A 25,997-nucleotide genomic window follows, 5' to 3' on the forward strand; every position below is an offset into this window, starting at 1 on the left:
ATTCATCATCATTCCACCACGTAGGCTTTAACCTTGGTTCAAATGGTTGGTTATTTGGCAATGTGATGTGTTTATTGGCAACCAAATTCTTCAGCGTGGTTTCAATTGGTTCTCCCAAAGGTGTGTACTTACTTGGAGGTCTTGGTGCTCTTTGTGTATTCACTTGATTGTTGGATGGACTAGCACTAGGGAAAGTTAGCTTTGGCTTAACCATATTAGCATCCACAACCCCATCATTGATGATATTCTTGTTCTTATTCCAAAATCCGGATTTATCTTTCCCATTAGGATCATCTTTGTTCTCTTTAAATAATTTAATGGTGTCTTGCTCAATGAGGACCTTTTGCAACTGATAGATCCTTTTTAATAACTTCCTTGAAGGTAGACAAACATGCCATTCGAAGTTCATATCCAATTTATTTGTTCACATTTTGGGTAAACATCTCAACCATTTGCTTTTGTGGAATTTGACAAGGGAAACGACTAGCCAAACTTCTCTATCATTGTAAAAATGATACAAAGGACTCTCCATTTTTCTTCTTTGTGTTGCATAAAGTGGTCACTGATACTTCAATTTCAATGTTATATGAAAAATGTTTTATAAAGGTCTCTACCAACTCACCCCATGACTTGATCCGAGGCGAAAGTTGGGAAAACCATTCCATGGCTTGTCCACCTAAACTTTCTGGAAATAATCTCATCAAGTAGGAATCTTCATAAGTCACCTCTATGCAAGTCGTACAAAACTCTCTAATGTGTGCCTTGGGATTTCCTCTTCCTCTATACTTGTCAAACTTTGGTACCACAAAGTGAGGAGGAAAAGGAGGCTTTGGTATGCTTCTATCATATAGATAAGGACATATGCCATGAATTGTGTAGTCCTTTGTTGGTGTTTGCATACTTGCTATTTGTTGTTGCAATTCCTTAAGTTGTTGTTGCAAATCAGTGCTAGGTGGTGCTTTGTCTCTTTGAGGTATTCCCTTTCTTGAGCCATCGGGAGAAGGAGGAGGAATGTAGTGCATGTAAGGATGATATTGGCCATATATGTGCTCATATGGTGGAGGAATGCAGTTATTGTATGGGCCACTTGGTATGGTATTATGATAAGGAGCATTAGGCCTAGGATGATTGTATGTATCACAAACATGGGCGTAATTGGTATTGTAAGCATGATCTTGAGTACTGCCATCAAATCTAACAAGTTGTCTTCTTGTGTTGGTATTATCATGATCTTGGGTATTCTCTTGTTGTTGAGCATATGCATTGGTATTCCTTCGCCCTTGGAAAGGACGAGCACGAGGTTGTTCATGAGTAAATCTAGAATCATTGGTATAAGCATGAGTATCAGTCACTTCGAGTCTTTAAAATGCCCTTGGAAAGGACGAGCATGAGGTTGTTCATGAGTAATTACAACATCATTGGTATAAGCATGAGTATCAGTCACTTTGGGTCTTTGAAACAAGGATGAAGGTGACTCAGGCATGATACACTTACGTCTATTACCACCATCATTACCACTAGTATTAGCTTGATTGGGATCCTCTTCCAAAATTTGTGTCACATCAAAGTCATGGGGTACTCTTGCACCACTTTGAATAAACAAATGTAAGAAGTATTGATAGTCTCTTCTCATGATTGCTTTAACTAATCTATTAAATCGCTCATCAATATGGTGTCTTGAATTTCTATTGTAGCAATGGACTCATTGTCAACTTCTGGTGGATTACTGTGGTTCTCAAAGGGTTGTGGGTTGTAAAATTCATCTCCATCAAACTCATATGTATCCATGTTGAGAGGTCTTTGAGAATTTTCAACTTGTTTTCTAATCCTTTGTGATCGGGTTTCAACCATTTAGTAGATTAAGATTGAGATCTAGATTATGACCTTCATGATCCTGATGAAGATCGTAACCCATAACTAGTTTATCTACTTAACTCAACATCAGTTACTTTCGATGGATCAGTTACCCCTATTGCCATTCTATGGGCAATTTCCCATAGAATTTTAAGGGTGATTCTGTTCATTAAGCTTTTGAGTTAGTAGATTCAGTAGCCGTTGAAGCAATCAGTCGAACAATGGAATAGTTATTGATAATCTTACAATATATTGATGAATCAATCAACAACATTTGTCATAGTCAAATTTTTAACAAACCTTATTTTATTTATTTATGTACATTTATTTTAATAACATAATCAATCTTATCTTTATCCTTTATTAAATTGTTTCTCACTCTAATTAAATTAATTTACCCAAGATATTTATATAAAGATCTATATTCATGCTACCTCTTTAGTGGAATTTTGGGAAAGTCTGAGAAGACCTTCGACTAAAACCTCCTTTCTCCAAGTTGCTTGTGTAATTGTTATTGCTCTCATTCTTTGGAATCTTTGGCTAGAAAGGAATCGCATAATATTTTAGGAAAACAAATTGGGAGAGGCTTAGGTGTGGAGGAAAATTGTGAGCAGACTTCAAGAAACTATTTCTGCAAAATGCGACCTTTCTGTGGTGATTGATCTTAGTGATCATGATGTTATTAAGAATTTGAATTTGGGGGAAAGTAGTGGGGCCTTCACAACTGGCAAAAGACCTCGACATGCCAAACAAAAGATTCATTGGGAAGGGAGATGGCTTCCTCCTCCTGCAGGGGTCTTAAAAGTTAATACTGATGGGCCCTCCCGTGATAATCCAGGTCATGCAGGGATTGGAGGCATTGGGAGGGGCAGTGATAGTCGTGCAATGTTCTTTTTCTTTATTTACAAACGGAAACACTCTAATAATTTGATGGAGGCTCTAGCTATTTTACATGCTGTTGAGAGACGGTGCTCCTTTGGTTGGAGGAGAATTATTTGTGAGTCTGATTCTTAGATAATTGTTGATTTGTTGAATGACAACTTGCTTTGTTGGCTAATAAGATTTTGTATCTTTGTAGCTTCTTGGATTATGTTTCTTTTGTCGTATTTCTAAGGAATGGAAAAAAGTGGCAGATTGTTTAGCTAAATGAACTTTTGAGCATGTTGATGATTGAAATGTTGGGGACCAGGGGTTGCTACCTCCAAATTATTTAGAGACTTTGGAAAAATTAATTATGAAAGATAGAAATATATAATGTTTTGATTTATGATGTAATTTTTGAATAAGTTTTTATCCCTTTTTTCCCAAAACTTTTAGATAAAAATAAATTTATTAACCAGGGATATATATATATATATATATATATATATATATATATATATATATATATATATATATATATATATATATATATAAACTTCAACAACCTACAAAAGATTAAGATTAGGTTTAAGAATTGAAAAAAGAAAAATAGAAATATATATATATATATATATAAACTTCAACAACCTACAAAAGATTAAGATTAGGTTTAAGAATTGAAAAAAGAAAAATAGAAATATATATATTTAAACTTCAACAACCTACAAAAGATTAAGATTAGGTTTAAGAATTGAAAAAAGAAAAATAGAACGGAAATTAAATAAAGTCTAGAAGTGTATAAAGACAAATCACTCCAGTTTATAAGAATTCCTCGCTGTAAGAATGAAGGTTTTCGTGGGATCCATCGAAGCTTCACAGTGTGGAGCAAGTGAAATTTCAGCTCCTTCCCTGAGCCTTAAGACGAATATGTGTCTGGAACTAGTTTATTGGAAAAGTTCTTACTGCAAATTAGAAGGTTAATGTTTGTCGGATTTATAAGTTAACATTCATTATTTTTCTGGTTTTTGTTGTCTACATATTAAATCTCTGATGCAAAGTGTACTATTTAACTGCAATGAAATACTAGAAATGAAATTGAAGTGCAGATTGTTTCGATTGCTTTTCTATTTGAAGCTGGAATCTCAAAGTTGGAACCAGACAGAAGCACAGTCCTGCGTGTTTTGTTTTAATTGTCTTTCGATGAACTAATGCGTTTGATTAGGTGCTTGTCTTAGAGGCGGCGGGCTTTGTTTCAAAATAAATTCCTCTGGCAGGAAGGAAACAATCAAGCCTTGAGTCGTACTGAGCAGGTCGATTCGATCTCAGCCCTCCAAATTGTTTAATTTTAATTTTTGGCCAAGGGAATCTGGAGATTTTATGGGCGTCAGTTTTGTCATAGGTCATTCAACTTTACCTCAATGGGGTTTGTGTGGGCAGTCCTTTGGGGATTGAACCGAAGATTTTTACACGTAGTGTCCATTACTCATCAATGGGTTTGGCCTTAGAACTGAATCTCCAAATTATTTATAGTATATTTCACTTTTATTTCTTTTTACCCTCAGTGGAAGTGCAAATGTGCATTTTTGGAACATTTTTCTAATACAGCTGGTTAGGGCAGATCTTGGTAATAGTATTTCAAGGCCACAGTAATTTGGTAAATTTTGGTTGATTTTTAACCCACGCATTATATCATTGTTTGCTGCACAGATAATTTTAGAACTAGATTGGCTTGAACTGTGCATAAATTTATGTTGTTTGAAGGTTGATTTTAGTTTTGTAAATTTTATTGGATGGAGATCAGTATGCAATGGGAGCTTTAATTTGTGTTTTTTGTCAATATTTGCAGAGTGACAGGGCATATATAGAGCATTGTTTGTGATTTAATATAAATCTGCATGATAAAAAAATAGAATTTTGTACAATGGCCTTCAATGATAGTTTCTTGACGGCAGAACAGCGACAGCTTTTAAGATCTGCATCCCAGGGCCGGGATTCGGCTGGTTCTTTAATATCACCCAAGTCTCCAAGATCTGATCAGGAACATCATTCAAAACAATCTGCAGCAAGTACAAAGAATCATGCAGGGGGTGTTCCAGGAAAATATGAGAAGCGTTCCCATTCAGGGAAAGTAGGCCGTCCAAAAAAGGGTATATACTTTGTAATCCTTATCATTTATCTTTAATTTTTTTCCTTCTTTTTAGTGTCTTCAATTTCTTGTTGAAATCATTAAGTGGTTATTTTAACATCATGTTACTTCAGATATAATTTGATTGAATTTTTCATCTTCTGTTAATATTGAAAGTTTTGTTGGCACTCATTGTTAATGTATTTGAATTGCATAGCTGTTAAACTAGAAGTACAAAATGAAGAGTACTGGGCGAGGAAGAAGAAAATGAAAGACTTTGCTCAACTGTTTCTTATATCTCTGACATCAATATTCCATTTTTTGAATTTAATAGTTCATCCTTCATGCTCTCTCATTCAAGTCACTATTATAGTTGCTGCGCTTCATATATGGCTATTTTGTGTTTGATTTCTTGGCTGGGCCTATTGTGTATTGAGTAAAAGGATGAGATCTATAATGTATAAATTGCCGCACGTCAAATACATCTCATACACAAAATGATGGCCCTTATCTGTAGTTCAACATCATACCTGATACCTGTTACCTGTTACCTGATACCTGATGCTTTGTAAAGCTTGTGCTTATTTGACAAAAACCTTAGTTATTTGAAGTTTATGAAAAAAAAATGATGTCTTACTTTGGCATGAAATTTATTTGTGAAGAAAGCAACTAGTTTACGTTCTCATTGATAAGTAGGAGGTATTTTTCCATATCATGAGTAATGGTTCGTAATGGTTCACATGAACCCTTCTCTCATGAGAATGAATGGTCCACATAGCACTTGTTGCATCTAGGTGATGCTCACATGGGTGAAGTACTGGGGCTTCCCAAGAAGTTACTCATCCAGTACCACTTTGACTCCAATGTGCTTAACCATGGAGTCTACCACAAGATCAAGCCCCCTAGCTTGTTATCCCATTTTCAAAATCTTCAGCAAGTGTTGTGCCATACAAACCATTCATTATAGAGCCCCTTTAGTTCACCTTTTGATAAGTAGGAGGTATTTTCTGCAGTGCATCAAATTATGATATTTTTATGAGTTTCAACTATGTTGTTTTGAGTCAAAATAATTATTGACGGATATTTCCTGAGAAGTGGTTCACATAAACCCACCTCTTATGAGAATGAATGGTCCACTTCACACATTGCATCTAGGTGATGCTCACAAGAGTGAATTATCAGTGCTCATTGCAAAAATAAATTAAATCAATAAATCCCTATAAAACATTACAATATTTAATATAGGGGTGATGCGCACAAGGGTGAAGCGTCAGTGCTCATTGCAAAAATTAATTGAATCCCTTTAAATCATTACAATTTTGATATACTGCAGGAGCACCACTTAAAAGTTGCATGTCTTTCAAATCCTCTTAATGGATCTGTTAAATCCATCAAAAATCACTTCAAAGCAACTGAATTTGGATCAAAAGAAAGGTTAAGTGTTAGAACACAAGAATCAAAGGCAGAAATATGGGGATAATTGTGTTGGTGGCATCTTTTTGTTAATGTTAGAACCAGAAACATAAGACACAGAAATCTGAAACAATAAAATTTCACAAGAACAAGATACACAAGTATTTATCCTGGGAAAACCCTCCACCTGAGGGTGAAAAACCCAGCCACACCAAAAATCAAACTTTATTGAAGTCACAAACGTGAACACAAAAGCTCTCAAACTGAATGATCTAGACACAATTGTTAACCCTTAACAAAATTGAAGATGAAGCCGATAACATCTGAAACTGAAGGCTTCTACAATACGGCCAGCACAAAGCTTTCTGAGACATATAATAATCATCCCTCAATCATACACGAGAAGACAGAGAAGATATATACGCTGAAGAAGATACAGATACGCTACGAAAAATACTGTCAAAAAAACTCCACCCCTGAACGATAACTCATACAAATATATAATAGTCTCTCTTTAAGGACTTTTCCATGCTCCGAAATACGAACTGCTGACCTCCTTTAAAGAAACGACAAGGCTTGAAAAATCCAAGATGGAGGAGACGAAAAGCCAACATCCAGATCACGCAATATGCTGGACGGCAGTTACAATACTTGCCGTTACAAACTCTGGCACTGACAAGAGCCATAAGACGCGTAGACACAAGCGAACCTCTTTTCGGATGGAATACGAAGAGGAAAGAAACCGCTGCCAGCATGCAGTAGGCTCCCACGAAGCTGCAAGTCATACATGCAGGTCGGTGACAGTTATCAAGGAAGCCGTTACACATCAGCATCTCTTAGAAGTGTAGGAAGAAACCATCACAGGCAAAATGAAATCTCCTGCTGCTAAAAACATTAACACTTTTAAGAGTTGACTGTTGTTTTGGGTTGGTTGATAAGTTTTACCCATGAACTCGTGTACTTGCTGGCCTGTTTCAGCTCTTGAGTTGATGAATTAGTTGTATAATTTTTAATCTATAGTAAAGATTATTTATTTGTATTTATCATCGCATAGTTGATTTTGTTTGTTAATTGAGTGATGAGACTCTTACTTAATCCTCACATGCGTGAATTGATGATTATTTTTGATCTTATCATATCTTATTAGTTGAGTTAGTAAATTGCAATTCAGCATAGATATATTATATAACTCATACATGAGTTATTTTCTTTACTTGATGAGAGTTGTAGAATTCTTGCATTTTACTGTTTCTTCCCATTGTGAGTTTGGTCTTGTTTATTTTGTGCATATTTCATTTGTGCCATTAAAACATCATTTTAAGCGGACTTCCTTAGCAATACATGGGCCCTATTCCTCATTCTATTTTGTAGAAGGCTTTGAATTTTTGTGCTAGGAATTGGTTAAACCTACGCAAAGCAAATTTGGTAGGCGTATCAGACAATTTTAGTGGCTTCTACCTCCTGCGAGTTGAGAGAAGGTTGACATGCTTTTGAAGTTTTTTTCCATGTGTTCTTGAATGTGTTTTTGCCATAGACTTTGATAAAGGCTATGAAAAGCTACCTTGCTAGAAGCAAGAATGAAATTGTTGTGCGAGTGTGACGGACACTTGAAAAATCTAATTTGCAGGAATTATTTCAATAAATATTTTAAAGTATAAACTGATTAAAATAAACTTAAAGATTAAAAAGTTAAAATGTATAAGTTACCAATCAGAGAGATATATTTACAACATTGGTAACATATCTATTTAATATTAATCATCGAGATTTATTTTTGAACATTTAATTGATTAATGCTTAATGGTAAATAATAAATACTTTTGCTGCATTTTTTCGCATGGCTGAAGAAAATGAGAAACCGTTTCTTTTTATTTTTTTTCAATGTAGAGTTTTTTGGCTGCTCCGGTGTCAACTCAGCTTTTTTTTCATTTGTGTAGAAAAAATGCGAAGAGCCATTAGCCTTAGTCAAAGCATTCTTTAGATTGTTTTAGTAACCTTTCGAAACAATCCTTTTTAATAAATATAATACAACATATTGATTTATCCCACATGAAAACTTAGAAAAGAATTTTAGTAGCAAGGGTAGCATTAAGCTTGCACATATCAAAACAAAATGTTATTTCATTTGTGTAGCAAGACAGGCACTGTTGAGGGAGAAGCTGCATAAGCTACAAATCCAGAACACGGTGGATTAATATGATAACTACCTAAAAGAATGATGTGAAAATTGTTGGAGTTGATAGTTAACCCCACAACACCTAGAAATTACTTGCAATCAAAACACTAATCACATCTGAAGAGAAGAAACCTTGATTGTATGCTATCCAATCTTGAAAGAGAATTGATCCGAGAGAGAATCTGATATTGAAATTAACATGAAAAACTTGGATAGATTACAATGAATGCTGATTAAAGCATAAAAATAAAACCCTAGATCTAAACCTAGGTGAGGATTAAATTAGAGCATTACAAGTGTTGTCTTACTATGTAATGAGACAACATGACCAATAATTAGTTCAATCTAATTATAGAAAAGCACTCCTAAGTTTAGCTGAAATGTAATAAAGTAATGAGGGACCTAATTAGAGATTATTAATTAGGTGATTATCCTAATTGCTCCAACACCCTATCTTAAGCTTAACTTAGGGAGAAACTAAAAACCTAATGATGAATGCAATAATGGATACATGGATGGATGCACGGATGGGTCTTGACTACAAGGCTTGATGAGGTACCCATGTACAAACACATGCAATCCCTCATAATTAGAGAAAAGGAGAAAACTACATGAGGAAAATCTCCTCTCCAAAAGAGAGAAAATGAAATAACTGCATTAGTGAGAAAAGGATAGGACTCAATGTGACCCCCCAAGGATTGCTTCTGTCACACAAGTACAATAGATGCCCCCCAATAGCAGAGAGAAAAAGACGATATAAATCACCCCATAAAGAAGTAGCTCCTATGCCAATGATGAACACCTGAAGACAAATCGACTTCCACTACTTGCAAACAACTTTTCTCCCCTTAGGAAGAAACAAATCTATTGGCGATTGGAGAAGCCATTCCCATAAATTGGAAGAATTAAGAATCCATCCAAATGATGCGTGCCTTTGAAAACTGCTCAAATGTGCTCATGTTATAAAGAAATAATGTCAATCCTGAAACCTGGGAAGAATGCTGTAGAACAAGCTCCATGGGCAATGAAGATTAGCTGACAACACTAATGTGGCTGTCATGAAATAGGAGATGAATGTCTTCAAGGTAATCCTCCAAATATGCAACTTGAGACTTTGCAAACAAGGATGATATGTTTGCAAAATATGAATCCCAAGTAGCTATGTCTAGAAGCGATGAAGATGGTGGGCTAACAAAGATGATGTGGCTGTCAACAAAGAGGAGATGAATGTCCTCAAGGTAATCCTCCAAATCTGCAATCTGAGACTCTACAAACAAGGATGATATGTTTGCAAGATATGAATCCCAAGTAGCTATGTTTGGAAGGAGATAGATGTTCAGTTGCATTGAATCAATGGGGCCCACAAATGTAGTGATGCCAAGATAATCAGGAACAATAGAAGATGGGATGGTGTCTCAAGTGAGGAGTAGGAATTGGGAGACAAGCCTATGAGCTATTGGGACATGCAAGACCTGTGATATGCTCAAGCTCCTGTGAAGTATCATCATCATAGGGTATACAATCTATGTGTGCAAGGGGAATGAGACAATGTGCTACAAGATCCTTTGGGAATGGAGATATATGAGGGTCTCCATGCATCTCCCAAAGTCTAGTCCAAAGTGTGGGGACAATCAATATTTGATATAGTACACATAGTGTTAAGATCAACACTAGAACAAATCAATCCTACAAAATTGTCAATAATAATGCCCCAAGATGATCTACCCCTTGGTGTGGCTGGTTTAGGTACGAGTCCATACAAATACTGCAAAATATCTAAGATTTGTCAAGATGCCATTTCGCCAAGATTCATAGTTATACTCTTCTAGGATGATAATTGAAGGATGAACACAAAAACCTATGATAACTTCTCAAATGAAATAATCAAAGACCAATAACCTAAGTGCATGTAAATCAGATCAAATGAATTCATCTCATGCAAATAGATCCTTTCGAGGTGCCAAAATGTCTCAGTAATTGACTAGAATGTGGAAACACAAAAATCTGAATAAAATGTATGTGAGGTAGGTTCTAGAAAAAGTGCATGTATGGATTTGAAGAGCTTTGAATAAACTTTCAAACGCCACTAGAATCATGAAAATTGAAGATTGTGGCAAAAAGTTATGAGCTCACAAGCAAAAAATAAAGATTTGATTTTTGACTGAGAATAATAGGAACCAACAACAAAATCTGAAAATAAGACATGCACCTCCAGAAAGTGCTTGGAACTAGCTTTTTGACGATATCTCATTTCTGATTGTGACTACGTATGCTCAATTTATGGCCAAAAAAATAGCTTCTTTAGGGCACATGGGGGATAGGAGGGGGCCAGGGGGCAACGTAGATGCGAACGTCACATGATGTTAGTGAATATTTGCTATAATATTCCTTTTGTCAAGGAAAAAATGCCTTTGTCAATTTTTTTTACAGCTGCTTGAATATGCTCATATCTTACCAGAATATGCTTTGGATTGATAAGGAATATTTGTTGAGATTCCTTGATGGTTGGTCTTGTGTGTAACAAAATCTTGTGATGAAATATTTTAAATGGCGAAATATTCTCCGAAGATGTCGCTATTGTTAGTTTGTTGGGTGGAATAGGTTGCCAATGGAAGTCGACAATGCTGGTGCCACTGCTGAGGTGGAGGGGATGACGTGATAGGATAGGGGCCATACTTGCTACATGGTATTTCCCTTTGTAGATATGTAAAAAACTTGCTTTTTGTGATTTTTGATTTAAATTTTCTAGAAAAACAAAAAATAAAAACTAGAAATTTTCAAAATTCGTACCTTTTTTTTATTTTTTTACTTATCCAAATTTGGCATATTGACAGGCGTTCCTTAGGGTTTTGGCCGCTCTGAATCCAACAATGATGCTCTAGGATGAGCTGATTTTTTCTCCCAAGGCTAGATCTCTTAAAAAACAAACAAAATGATACCATGTTGGAGTTGATAATTAACCCCACAACTCCCATAAATCACTTGCAAACAAAATGCCTATCACGTCTGAAGAGAAGCCATGATTGTATGCTATGTAACCTTGAGAGAGAATTGATTCGAGAGAGAATTTGATATTGAGATTAACATGAATAACCTAGATAGATTACAATGAATGCTTATAAAAGCATAAAGATAAAACCTTAGATCTAAACCTAGGTGAGAATTAAATTAGAGCACAACAAGTGTCTTCATCCTATGTAATGAGATAACATTACCTATAATTACCTCAATCTTATAACAGAAAAACACTCCTAAGTTTAGCTCAAGTGTAATAAAGTAATAAGGGACCTAATTAAAGTTTATTAATTAGGTGATTATCCTAATTACTCCAATAGAAATACACAAGTTGCATGGAACCAAAGAAGATCATTAGTAAGGATCATTTTAATATCCTTGCCAATGTGCAATAGATTAAATCTAAGTTGTTGGTTTTGGTATAGATCCTAACTTGGGTTTGTGGAATCGACAATTTCTTTTTTTGGGTTCTTGGAGTTAAGTTTAGAATACCACGTAGCATCATATAATATTATAAACAACAAAACTACCATAAACTCGAATGCCATTTAAAACCTAAATGATAAATATTATAAAATATTCATTGTTCAAAGAGTTTAATATTAAAATTAAAATATGAAGTTCATCATTTAGTATTCATCGTTAAATGGATTTTCTAAATCATCATCATCATAGGAATTGTTGATCTCTAAAATTGCTTCTAGAAATATAGCCTTATGGGAAACTCAGCAATGGGGAACCTACGCGTTTTCACTGAGTAACCTCCGGGATTTTAGAAGCCGACTCTTCATTCATTGGGAGGGAAAAGGGGAAGAAGGAACATAAAAACAAATCTAATCTAAGGCGAAAGCCTGAAAGGATAATTATGTCAAATAAATGGCATAGAGAACTTCAACAATCTGCATGCCCTGAATGCTAATCAAGATACATTAAAGATCTCTTAAAGCATGAAGTAACACACACACAAGAACATCTACTAAATAAAAGAGTATATAACATGATTCAATTAGTAGAGCTTAAGCATACATTACTAGAGTCAAGCCTCAATTTGAGATTGCACAGAAAACTTATCAATGCATGTTGAACAAAATAGTCCCAAAGGCCTAAGGCACGGTTTGGTTATCTTAATTCAGAAATATAGCAACAACTTCGAGGCTTAATTCCTGCCTAGAATTCTTATCTCTATATCTCTTAGTGAAATAAAAATTCAGAACCCTTCATTATACAAACATTCCTCTTTTTAAAGAGGAGAGCCTTAACCACCTGCTACTAGAAAAACAAGAAGACATCATGACAATAGACCAGCTGGCACTCTGTCCTCATCTTGTGCATTCATCAAATACTGTGAAAGTGATGACTTTTTTGGCCTTTTGCATAGATAGGCACACCTTTCTGCTAATCGGATCAGGAAAAGCATCCTCACCGTTCCCCTGCAACAAACTCCCTAGAGTTATCTGGAACGAAGCCCCAAAATTGGTTCGCAGCTAATCATTTTATGATCCGCCTCATGAGAAATGCCTTGCTTTTGAAAGACGAACGCACGGAGCTTTCCAGATATTGCTCTAGATGGACACGTGGAAGCAGGACGGGGAAGTCTCACCTTTAAGCGAAATTGTGACCCAAAAGGTCCCGCGAGGCTGCCACGTGTCTTTCAATATGCGCCCCGCTTAAAAGTGCGAGTCTTCGTGGCAGAAAAGAGACGACACCACGCGGCACTCGGGCGGGGCTTCGCGGCTGAAGTAAAACGAAAGCATCGAAAAGGCGCACCGTGCCAACACATGGTGGGTGTGCACAAACTACAACTCAAAACACCCTTGAGCAAGGAGAAAACCATACTTAGATCCAAAAAAAAAGGGGAAACTCTACGGATGCAACATGAATTAAAATTCACAGGAACATTTGAAGAACCGCATGCTGTGACACTGCAATTCACATTAAAAGTATGGTTTCAAACTCACCAAGTGCAATATGTTGGGAAGTGGAAGCGTTCAAGTCAGTATGCTTTGACTCCATATCTCACAACTTCATATCCCCTTTCTTGTAGCTGTGTTGGTTGTGTGAAAAGAGGCACAAGTTGGAATGCACACACTAAGTTCTATGCCCTTTTTGAGTGCAGTTTGTTGTGCTTTACTGTTTGGACAAAAGATTGTGCTCCAATTTCTTTCAAATCTAGATGCACTAGCAACCTATGAAGACAAAGTAGTGAGAGTATATATATATAACTTTATTAAACTTGTGATAAAAATTTGCTTGCAAAGGGTTGTAGGTCTTGAAATCATTGGCCATGGAACTACCACCAATTGTATCCTTTTTGAATTTATCATGAAAAGCCTCAATATTTTGACAATTGGTTTGTACATAATCAATGAACTCGCTCATGTCTACATTCTACAAAATAAGATTGGGGAAGAGTCTACAAAATCTTGTGTACTTTTCAGCAACTTCATAATGTCTATATGGGGCAATCCTCATTTGTATAGAGAGACTCTTAGCACTGTAGTATTTTTGGAGTCAATGCAAAGGCAGGAATATGTAGTGCAGGGATTGGTCATTGTGATCCATTTTTTTTAAATAATTGTTTGCACTTGTTTGAAGAAGTTTTTTTTAAGGTTTTATTCTTTCTCATTTATGATGGTCTTCATCTTCTCGATCATTGTGTCAAGCCATCATATATCTTTCCCAAGCAAGGCTTGTCCATGTTAGTATAATGAATCATACTCAAATGAGTTTGATGAAACTAAGAAGGTACTCTACACAATCCCACCAAGAGTCATCTAGGATCATTTGCTTAATATTTATTGCCCTTCTAGTGTTGCTTTGTCTTCGTATGGACAAAGATTAGCTAATTACCATAATAAAAAGTGCCTCTTAAACCTTCACAAGTCGTCTCAAGACAGTTGTAGTAAAGGCAAAATGAGTCTCAACAATTTATTCAAAAATAAAAAATAAAATAATAAAAAACAAACTTTAAAGAAAAAATAGAATTCACAATCAAATTATGACTTAAGTAACTAAATTTTTAAAAATAAATTTTCAAGTAATTAAGTCTAAAATATAAAATTTTATGCTACTTCACTTACCTTTAATAGCTCCTATTTTGAAAATGATCTAAATATGCCTCGTAACATGTGGTGTTTGGTGATGAACATTTGAATCTCCTCAACCTTTGCATGCAACTTTTTGATTGAATTTATTTTGTCCCAACCTTTTGTAGCTTAAGATTGAGAGTGGACCACTCAAGGTGTCCAAAGGATGTGTGAATAGTGTTTTTCAACCAACAACCCAACAACTCTATAATTCTTTGCACTGTCCATTATGACTTGAACAACGTTATGAGGTCCCATTTTATCAATGGCTGTGATTAGAGGATATTAACAATAAATTGGCCTTTCACCAACCCCTCACAATCCATGGCTCTCAAAAACATTACTTCTCTAGGGGACACTATTGTGACATTGCTCAATGGCAAATTTTTAACATCTTTCCACCCATCAGAAACAATAGACGAGACTATCTCGACCCATGAATCCCTTATGGGCTTCAATGAATCCTCTACAAGCTTGACCTCTTTGTTCAATAAGGTACCATGCACCTTTTTAGGAAGGCAAGGTTGCTTGGGCCCATGCACCTTCTCGTAACCTGGCCCCTTTTACCCTTTTGGAGCCTCATTAATTCTTTTAAGTATTGCTTGCCAATATGGTGAGCAAACAACTTCGAGAGCCAACCCATTTGCATATATACATCTCGTTATGTGTTGATTGGTAATATCTTGAGTCCCATTTTGAAATGTTGTTTCCAAAGGCCCCTTTGGTGGTCTTTCATTTGTATTGGGTTCTTTATTTTTAGGAGTAGCCAAAAATGGGGGGCTCTTTACCACAACATTGAGATTAGATGGGGGCATGGGGGATTTCATTCCCTATGATCTCCTTTTTGCTAAAGGATGATTATCTCTATGGCTTGCTAGTTCATCTATTTGCTCTTGCTCCATAATATATGTTATCACTTTCCCTAATGGAATGGGTACACCTTTCATTTTAATGAAAGTTTTGATGCCTAGTCTAGAAATTCCAAACAAATGGGCTTTCACCTGACTATATGAACTTGAATATCTAACGTCACACCCCTTGCAAATTCAAATATAACCCCCACCACTTAGAATCTGTTGTGTCATATCAACAATACTTTTATAGATAAGAACTCAGATCAATTTTGAATTTAAGTCAACTTGTGCAGTTAGAAACAGCTGCCATTGTAACTCCTATGGCAAGAAATTTTATAAACAACACATTAAAAAAAAAAAACAGAAAATAGATATATAAACTTAGCTCTTTTAAAATTTAAGCATAATGATGCTTTCATAGAAAAATGAAAGAAAAACAAAGCAGAGAATTTGTTTCATATTTATAAAACAAAAATACAAGAAAAAAAATGAAACTTACCTCTTTGCAAAAATATTCTTTATTATCTTCTTGACAGCTAATGAACACTTGCAAATATGTAGGAATGGTAATGTAACTGCTATAGAACCTTCAAGGATCAATCTTCAGCTCCCTTTGTTGAATGACAAGCAAAACTGAAAGTTTAGCCTATTGGAATGGTATGTCTTTTGCAATAAATATGAGCTAAAATGAGTTTGTTTTGATGTTTGAAATGCTTCTAAAAGCACTTTTAGGGTGAGGAATTCATCTTAGGGTGATTAGGTGAAAGTCAAAGGAGGAGAATTTAATCTAAGTTACCTATTCGGGTATAGATATGGAGTACGGTACGTCCATACATACATACATACATATATATATTATATAATATATGACATGTATATGCATGTCATATATTATATATATGTTCAAACATCAAAATTATATATGTTCAAACATACAAATATGAAACATACAATGATACATAAATAATAATAGATAAATGATACATAGTGTTGGAATCCAAGAACTCTGAGAGGGGGGGGGGGGGTGAATCAGTGTTCTACCGGTAAGATCAATTTTAACCTTATTAACAAAGTATTTCAGTAACCGGTAACCTTAAAAGAATATAACAGCAAGTAGAAATGATGCAACCACAAGAACATACACCATAACACAGGGATTTATACGTGGAAAACCTCAAAGAGGAAAAACCACGGTGGGATTGGTGACCCACAATATCTATTCACTGGCCAAATGAATAAATATTACAATAGGGGCTTGCACATGCAGGAAGGCCAACAACCTAGAGCGCACTGCTCATCACAAAAGGAGCCTCACTGACTACAAACACCAAATATGGAGTTATAAACAAAATTCTGAACTCAGAGATTGCATCTACTATGCTGGATGAGTTCTGGTTCAAGCATTGTCTGTACCGGTTTTCACTGTGTCCTCCCTTAACGGTAACTTACTTCGCATCCCAAACCTCTAAACCAATAACCAAGATCAACTACAGAATATTATATTCGCATTCAGTCGATCAACATTGCTCGCACAATATCACATCACTATACATTCCATCTATCTTTGTATATCTCCAAAATAACCTAACCGGACTGACTTAAATACCCTTCCCAACCATACACATAAATGCCTTATGTCGGCTTACAATGATATTACAAGTTATTTACATGTCGGCCTAGACAAAAATAAATACATTAAACTTCGTGACTGTGCCGCTGATTGCTATTGTGTAAACCTGTCGGATCAATCTCCTATGTCGGCCTCATATACCGGTTCCTAGTTTGCCGGTCTCCTTGAATGCCGGATGACGAATCATGAATACCGGTGAGTACTGGTTAAGTGTCCAACCCAAGATGATGTGTGTTGCCATCAATGACAACACAACTAAACTGGATGAGTGTCAATTGCCAACACATTGTTGTTTTTAATTGTTTTTTTGACTTTTATGACCTACGGGCCTCGTTTTTGGGAACCTACGGGCCTTGGTTCTCTTGGGTCCGCTTGGGTTCTCCCGGGACCAAGACCCACAGAGAACCCGGCCACCTGAGCAGGACCCAGATGGAACACCGGGAGAACCAGGCTTGGACCAGGACTGGGCAAGAATCAGGACCCGGACCCAGCGTTTTTCCCCAAGAACCGGTATCTCAGGAAATAATTTAAAAAAAAATTGAAAATTTGACGCGTTCACCTTGGGTTCAGTTGGACCCATGTGGATCCTCTCCGGTTCATTCCAGAGAAACCCAACCCCCTATAATTGTTTCCTATTTGTATCCACAAGCAGACCAAATTGGATTCAGGATCTGGCCGGTGCCCTAGCAGATCTGGTAACATAGGATTAAATTTCAGTTGAATGAGTTATGATTTTCTTTTCAAGTATTTTAATTCATTGTTAAAATTAACAACTCTGTTTGATGGTTCTGATATTTTTTGTCTTTATGCATAACTAATTTCTTTCTAAATTTGGATTAATCTTCAGTTATGTTTGTTTATGTGAATATGTCGCAAAATGGGGAAGTCTGGGTGCTACTGAATTTTGTGATGACATTCTGATCAATGTGAAGTATCATCTCTTCTATTCAAGGTCTTATTGGGATGCTTGAGGTTATTTTGGCAGGTGGATCTGGTGGCAAAGGTACCTGGGGGGGATTACTTGACACTGCTGGAGATTTGCATGTTGATCGTAATGATCCAAATTATGATAGCGAGGAGGTAAACTTTTTCTTAATGAGTTCTTTCTCTCTTTCTCTGGCTAAATTTGTAAATACCTTCCATGCATCTTTTAAATCAATTTCTTCAGTTCTTAAAAGTTAAAACGATTTAAAGTCTCACATATTGTTGATAAAGGGGATAGCTGTCATACTGAAACAATGCGTACCTACATTTCCTGGTATGGTCAAAGATACTTGTATTTAAATACTCTGCAAAAAACCATAAAACATTTAGGGGTATGCTTGGGGTGGGATATTTTTGTTGGTAGCAAATAATACAAATAAGTGTAGGATGGTTTACCCATATGTTGGGTATGTTTAAGTTGCCTTATCTTTGCAGGTAATATGTTAACTTATTTTTCTACTTTCTATCAGATTAATTGCTTAAAGGCATTTTTGTGAACCATTTAGTTCTTTTTTATCTCATTCCATAATTCCGATTCACTTGACTGGAAGTTGAAGAGACTGTGTGTTGGCCTTAGGAGAAGTTGGAAATTGTTCAACCAGCTTTTAAGCATTTAAAAGGCCCTCTTTAGGCATCCCCATAGTTCTTAATGTTCTATTTTGTAAATTTTATACTTCCTCAGGCTTGTAGTGCTCTGTATTTCTAATTTTCAATGAAAAATCACATTCCAGATAAAATTTTACCATTTTGAGGCATTCCTGAAAACCTTATTCATCTTATTTATAATTTTAATTCAGGAGGAATGTTTTCCACCTGGAAATCTTGTTACTTCAAAGATTGTTTAGCAAGCCTTCACCTTTTACATAGTATGTACTGGTTCCCCCACTTCTGTTTGTCTTATCTGGTGCTTATGGAAATGATAAATATTTGAGAACTGTGGTGAAAGCTATCACCAGAAGATCTATGTTTTCTCAACATATCCAGATGAGGAACAGGAATTGTATCTTCTAAATCACAATGTTTTTATTTTGCTACATACTCTACCTGGAAATGCATCTGGAATTGGTACATACCCTTGTAATACAAATCAAGAGTGATGATTTATCTAGAAATAGATTACATATGTTGTTGATGCTGTTATTAGTATGTTCAATTAAGTTTTCACCCCGTTTACACAAATTTGTCTCTCATTTACTGTGTTTCTTACATCAAGCCAGGGACAGTTATAATTCTATGGTCATCTCACCCAAAAGAATTCTGGGCAGTTCCTTTTACACTTACTAAAAATTAAAAAATTATTGATAGAATTTCAAAATTTTGATGATTAGTGAAATTATGCTATTAATAATCTGTAATTTAGCTCAAATCGTTAAAACTCAATCATATGATCACTTCCATTGAGGGGCCATTTGAGCAGGGAAAATCTCTTCACTCTTCAGTTCAATGTATGCCTAGCCACCCGTTATCACCTTACAATGTGCCTATTGGCCTTGGTTACCCCCCGGGGCCCACATGTAATCTTCTTGCATCACAATTTTTTTTAAAGTTTTGGTTTCATCAGAGAGCTTTAACTATAATTTTAGTCCTAAGCTGGTCGCATAGTTTTAAGAATCTTTTCTCTGGTTTCAAATAGTGTAATTTTGAAGTTGGAATAACTTGGTTTTTAGTATTACTCATGTTAAGGATGTTTATGTCGTTGACCTTTGGTGAAGAAGTATGCAATATTAATGATAAAATGGACCATGTGGAGAGATTTCCTTTAATTCATAACTATAATGTTGCTGTTCCTAAGAATTTCAAAGCTTCTACTCAAGATATCGTTGCCCATATGGAATAACTTACAGACAATGAATATGTTACTTGTAGGAACCTTACCGTCTGGTGGGAACAACTGTAACCCAGTCTCTAGAGGAATACAAGGACAAAGTTGGGTCAATAATAAAAGAATATTTTGGTACTGATGATGTGGCTGCAACTGCTGCTGATCTTACTGATCTCGACTGTCCAAGCTATCACCATTATTTTGTTAAAAAACTTATTTCCATGGCCATGGACAGGCATGACAGAGAAAAGGAGATGGCTGCCGTCCTCTTGTCCTCACTCTATGCAGATGTGATTGAACCTGAGCAGCTTAGTAAAGGTTACAGCAAGTTGCTGGACTCGGCTGATGATTTGGCTTTGGATATCCCTGATACAGTAGATGTTTTAGCATTATTTGTTGCTCGCGCAGTGGTTGATGACATACTTCCACCTGCTTTTCTGACAAAAACATTGAAATCTTTACCCGATGATTCAAAGGGGTTTGAAGTAATTCAGAAGGCAGAAAAAAGCTATTTATCTGCACCTCTTCATGCAGAAGTTATTGAACGTCGATGGGGTGGTAGTACTCACATCACTGTAGAAGAAATAAAAAAGAAAATAAGTGACTTGCTAAATGAGTATGTTGAGAGTGGAGATAAGGCTGAAGCTTGTCGGTGTATAAGAGATTTGAATGTTCCTTTCTTTCATCATGAAGTTGTGAAGCGGGCTTTGATATTGGCTATGGAAAGGAGAAATGAGCCTTTTATTATGGATCTTCTAAAAGAAGCTGCTGAGGAAGGTTTGATATCATCTAGTCAGATGTCTAAGGGTTTTGGGAGGCTTGCAGATACTGTTGATGATCTGTCACTTGACATACTTAAGGCCAAGGACATGTTTCAGTTGTTAATTTTCAAGGCAAAAGCCGAGGGTTGGCTAATTCCAGAATCTGTTAGGTCCATCCCCAGTCAACAAAATGAAGCTGTTGAAGGTAATAATGCAAGGCTTTTCAAAGAGAGAGCAGGAACTATTATTCAAGAGTACTTTTTGTCTGATGACATCCTGGAAGTTATCAGGAGTTTAGAAGATCTTGCTGCTCCTGATTTTAATGCACTTTTTGTTAAGAAGCTCATAACATTAGCAATGGACCGGAAGAACAGAGAGAAAGAAATGGCTTCCGTTTTGCTTTCAGCTCTCTATACTGAGGTGATTCCTGTTGAGGATATTGTTAGTGGTTTTATTTTACTACTAGAGTCTGCTGAGGACACTGCATTGGACATACCTGATGCCTTAAATGAACTAGCTCTTTTTTTGGCTAGAGCTGTCATAGATGATATTTTGGCTCCACTGAATTTGAAAGAAATAAACAGCCAGCCAAAGCTAGGTTCCATTGGCAATGAAATTGTTCGTATGGCTCGTTCTCTGCTATCTGCTCGCCTCGCTGGGGAGCGAATTCTTAGGTGCTGGGGTGGTGGCACTGGCTGGGCAGTTGAAGATGCAAAGGACAAAATCAGTAAGCTTTTAGAGGAATATGAAGCAGGTGGAGATCTTGCAGAAGCTTGTCAATGTATTCGAGATCTGGATATGCCATTTTTCCATCACGAGGTTGTGAAGAAAGCATTGGTCATGGCGATGGAGAAGAAGAATGACAGGCTGTTGAATTTGCTGCAGGAGTGTTCAAGTGAAGGTTTGATTACAATCAACCAGATGGTGAAGGGTTTCACAAGAGTTGCAGACAGCCTTGATGATCTAGCCTTAGACATACCTAATGCAAGTGGAAAGTTTGCAAGTTATGTTGAACAGGCAAAAGGGAATGATTGGCTAGTATCATCTTTCACCCACAGCACAAAGTCTGAACCACCAGAATCAAATGGGGATATATCTGCATGATCTTGAGGAAGCATTTATTTCTGGTGTGAATGTTGCCTGTTGGCTTTTGGTACTAGGACAAGTGAGAGGTGTTGTGCATCATCATATTCTGTTACTCAAATGATGAATTGAATGTTTTTGTATAGGTGCTTGAGATTCTGAATCTGGGATCTAGAATTATAATTCTGGAGGTGGTTGTAATTTGCTAACTTCTACATCTCCGAGATTATAAGGTTCCACTCATGCCCAAAGAAATGGTGGCTGTTATGGAGGTGGAAGTGTCAAGAGGGTATTTTTTCCCCCCTGAATTGAGTTCTTTCACTGTTTGCTCTTTATTTCGTCATTTCATTGGTTTTCTCTAAATACAGATTTTTAGTACTTTTGAAGTGGATTGATGTAAATTCATGTGGGGTCTTGCTGCTTCACTTTGTTGCTTTAGCTTGCACTAGAAGTTGTCACATAAGTTTCATTTTGGGCATGTTTCTCCTTTTAGAGTTTATTAATGCAGTAGTTGTCTATTTTTTATATCATTTATGATTTGTAGAACTTAGTCTGGGAAAAACTTGTGTGTCAACTAAAAGGCATAGAAATGCAGTTATCATACTGAAAGATTTAATCAACCAGTCTGTGCGCTTGTTTATTAATTTTTTATCTCTCTTTTCTCGTGCCATACATCTAGATTTTTTTGTGCTAAATATACTACCAGCACTTTATACATTGAACTCCTTGTGTTCAGTTTGAGTGAACGGTAGTGCCTAGTTCAAGTTTGAAGAAAGGGGCCGGGGGGGCTTTTAGTTCAAGTTTGATTTTAATGCACTGTCATAAATATGATTTCTTTTTTTGGTCAATGCCATATGTTCTCATAAGTTGAACAACTTTTGATTGGCTTGAATGATAGTGGTACTACTTAAACTGAGCATTGATTCTATTTTGGCTTTGGAAATTATGGTATTATGTTTCAGTGCAATATGTTATTGCTTGGTTTGTGTTGTATACATTGCATGTACTTCATGTTTGGTATGTATTGCAGCTCACCATGCATGGTAGTGCCCCAGCCTATTAAACATGAGGAGTCATGAGGATTGTGTGGACACAGAGTGATCTATGGGATGTAAAATTGTGAGTTATGTGATGTAAAACTGTGAGTTGTTAAATGTAGAACATAAAGAATAAAGTGTGGAATGTGAAACGTGTGGAATATGAAGGATTGTAGCCCATGGTTTTGTAGCGGTTATATTGTAAAACCACATGGTAGTTTTCTATGAGCTTTGTGTACACTTAAAATTGTCTTTAATCAATTCTCGTCATATCATTTTTTAAATTTAATTAATTATCTTGATTCTTCCATCAATGTTAATTAAATGTTTATAGTTAATTAACCTTTTTATAAAATAATTTATTTAATTAAAAAATAATTTTTTAATGTTCAACTTTTAATAAATTAATTTGACATTTAAAAAGTACATAGATATAATCTATTAGTTTAATTTAATTAAAGTTAATTTTTTTAAAGTCATTAGTTGACTATAATCAATTATTTATTTTAGCCCTTTGTTTGAGCAATTCAAATCATGATTAATCAAGACATTTTTGTTTTTTTGATCGGTAATTTTGATTTATATTATTAATATAAAATATTAAAAACATACATTCTGTAATAGCAAAAGTAGGGAATAACCCCTGTTCAAGTCCTAGAGCATGGAGAAACTACTAACAATAATCCTACAACCTCCAAACCTCTAAACCACCAATCCACCGGATTACATACTACTTGCCTACAAACTAACCCTGCATTTACAAAATGTGGTCTGTTACCACTATCTTAGGGCACTAGCAAACAAAGCATAACAAAATACCACTAACCAACATCCCCATTACAAAAGAAAGCAAAAAAGGCTACTTTTTTTCTTCTTTCCTGGGCCATTAACCCAAAAGTCTCCATGTCCGAACATCGGTTTCTGCTCTGTGTTTTTCTTCATGGCCTCCCTTGCCATTCACAGCTCCACTTCTCTCTTCCGAACGAAATCCTTGAGTGTCTTCCACCCCAAGCTCGCTTCCTCTGTTTGTGCCTCTTTGTCTGCCCCATCATTCTAGAGAATAAATAACCCTTCCACTGACATGATGCCTTCGCCAAATGGACGATACAAACCCTTCACTACCATTGCATGCGCCATGAGAGATGTCATCCCACACAGGGAATGATCTGGAATGCAAGCCTTTGCCAACCCAACCACCTCTCTCGAGCCACCATCATGGAGATGATATCTACACGTGTCATGGAGCGGAATTCAAATTGCAAATAATCTTCGCCAAGCAGATGCTCCATTATCTGTAAGAAAGAGGGGTCATTGAATTTGAAAATCCCCTCGAGTCGCTTCTCCGAATTCTTGTTGAAAAAGGCAAGTTGTTGTTTGATGGAATGGAGCAAAAAATTCATTTCCATCTCCCTTAGCTATATCTCTCAAGCACCCTCTTGTCTCAATCTCACCAGCTTCCTCAATACACCAACACTTGGAGAACGCAAAAACCTGTCGCCCACCTTTGCATGTAAAAAGCTTCCAACTCTCCCCGTCATAATCATCATTAATAAACATTGAATTTCACATGATTGGCAGCGTACATAACACCCCTCAGCCAACTCGACATCACGAAAGTCTTCCCACACTCCATCCCCGCCCACTTCGTGCAATGTTGTGGCCCTTTTAGAAAGTACATTTCCACATCATTGCCCTCTCTCGAAACATGGGATATATTAAAGGATTAAAAAAAATCAAACTCCTTTATAATTATTTTGATAAATTTATTAATTTTCCAAGCAGATGCCTTGCCTTTCAAAAGCGCATTCACCACAATTTGAGAGACCCCTTCTAAATGCAGACACAAAATTGAAAGACGTTGTGCCATCCTCACTCCCCAAAATGCGGCTTCCTCAGCTTCATTGTTTTTCCCATCAACCAATCTGTTAGTAACCATAGTCAAAATGTTCCCATTCCAATCTTGAGCAACAAAACTTGCCCTCAAAGGCCCTGAATTACTCTTTGACGTACCATCAAAATTCACTTTTTCCCAACCAATTTCTAGCTTCTATCAAATAGCACCTTCCCTAATATCTCCTTTGCCCAGCGAAGACTCTGGATCCACTCGGAAGAGCTCATTAAAAGGCCAATCAAGAGAAATTTTACTCATGATCCAAAATTGCATATGAATTCAAAAATAACTTTTGTAAGCACATGGCTTCATTTTTCACATGTCTTCTTTAAGTCTTCTCATCAAATTTTGCTTATCCATTCAATCTAGAAAGTTTTAGCTATTCGCAAGATTGAAAAGGAAAAGAGGGTTTTTTGATCTTCACGTTTCATTTTTATTCTAAGATTTCTACCATCCAAATTCTTTGGATCATATAATTTGTTGTGCACCATTTACAAAGTGCAATTTAAAGACTTTTTGTAGGTTAGTTTTTTTCATTCATCCTCCTCTATTGATCTTTCAAATCAATTTTACCTCTTGATTTTTGATATCTCAATTCTATAAACAATTTATCATATAAACTATTTTTAAGATGGAATGCATTTTTATATTGTCAATTTAAGACCTTACATCTAATATGTCATATATCAATTAAATCTTGAGTACATCTACACATTATATGCAACAAGATATTTGTTGGTTAGGGTTATGCAACAAGATATTTGTTGGTTAGGGTTTTGTTATATATATTTTTTCTCTTAGCATAATAATTTTTTTATATCAAATATAATATAGGTTTGAATTTTTTTATTTATATTTTTTATTTGTGCGGTGGGACTCATGTACCTTTTAACATTTTTTTTCTAGTTTTGTTTGTAGCTTTGTGTTTCAAGTTGATGTTTCAACATATGTTTATTTGCTTTTAGTGCACATATTTAATATTTTGGGGCATTGGCATTTTAGAAACTTAGTTTTCACATCACCTTTTTTTTTGGTCCTTTTTGCAAGATTGGTCTATATGTGTAGATTTTTCATCATAATGTGTGTTTATGCCAACCTAGCCATTTATGTACAAATTTAACTCCATGTTCGATGTTTTTGTGATAATAGGGTGTTTGTTTTAGGATTTAATGTTTTCATTTCTTGGCCCTATATTTTCAATTTTTTTTTTGTCAATTTGGGCTTTTATTTTTTTGGTTTTTCTAGTTTCCTAACTTTTTAATCTATTTCTTACCATTATTGCTAGCCATTTTATTATAGAGCTCTTATTTTTTTTGGGTGATTTTTCCTAACCTTTGTCATTATCTTTTGTAGGTGTTAGTTTTCAACATTTCTATTTTATATTAATGGACATATTTACAAAACA

General features: G+C 35.8%; 1 protein-coding gene across 2 annotated transcripts; it reads left to right on the forward strand.

Moving 5' to 3' along the window:
* Positions 1 to 3,494: 3,494 nt before the first annotated feature.
* LOC131051457 (MA3 DOMAIN-CONTAINING TRANSLATION REGULATORY FACTOR 4) lies at positions 3,495 to 22,089 on the forward strand. 2 transcript variants are annotated; one of them, XM_057985982.2, is made up of 5 exons: positions 3,495 to 3,691; positions 3,822 to 4,025; positions 4,562 to 4,862; positions 18,000 to 18,094; positions 19,865 to 22,089. In XM_057985982.2, the coding sequence occupies exons 3-5, from the start codon at positions 4,637 to 4,639 to the stop codon at positions 21,683 to 21,685; spliced, it is 2,142 nt and encodes a 713-aa protein (XP_057841965.2). In that variant the 5' UTR covers positions 3,495 to 3,691; positions 3,822 to 4,025; positions 4,562 to 4,636; the 3' UTR covers positions 21,686 to 22,089. The 2 variants fall into 2 exon arrangements, with proteins under 2 accessions (XP_057841965.2, XP_057841964.2); XM_057985981.2 differs by lacking the exon at positions 3,822 to 4,025.
* The last annotated feature ends 3,908 nt before the right edge of the window (positions 22,090 to 25,997 follow it).

This window comes from Cryptomeria japonica, chromosome 5, assembly GCF_030272615.1.
Source record: "Cryptomeria japonica chromosome 5, Sugi_1.0, whole genome shotgun sequence".
NCBI lineage: Eukaryota > Viridiplantae > Streptophyta > Pinopsida > Cupressales > Cupressaceae > Cryptomeria > Cryptomeria japonica.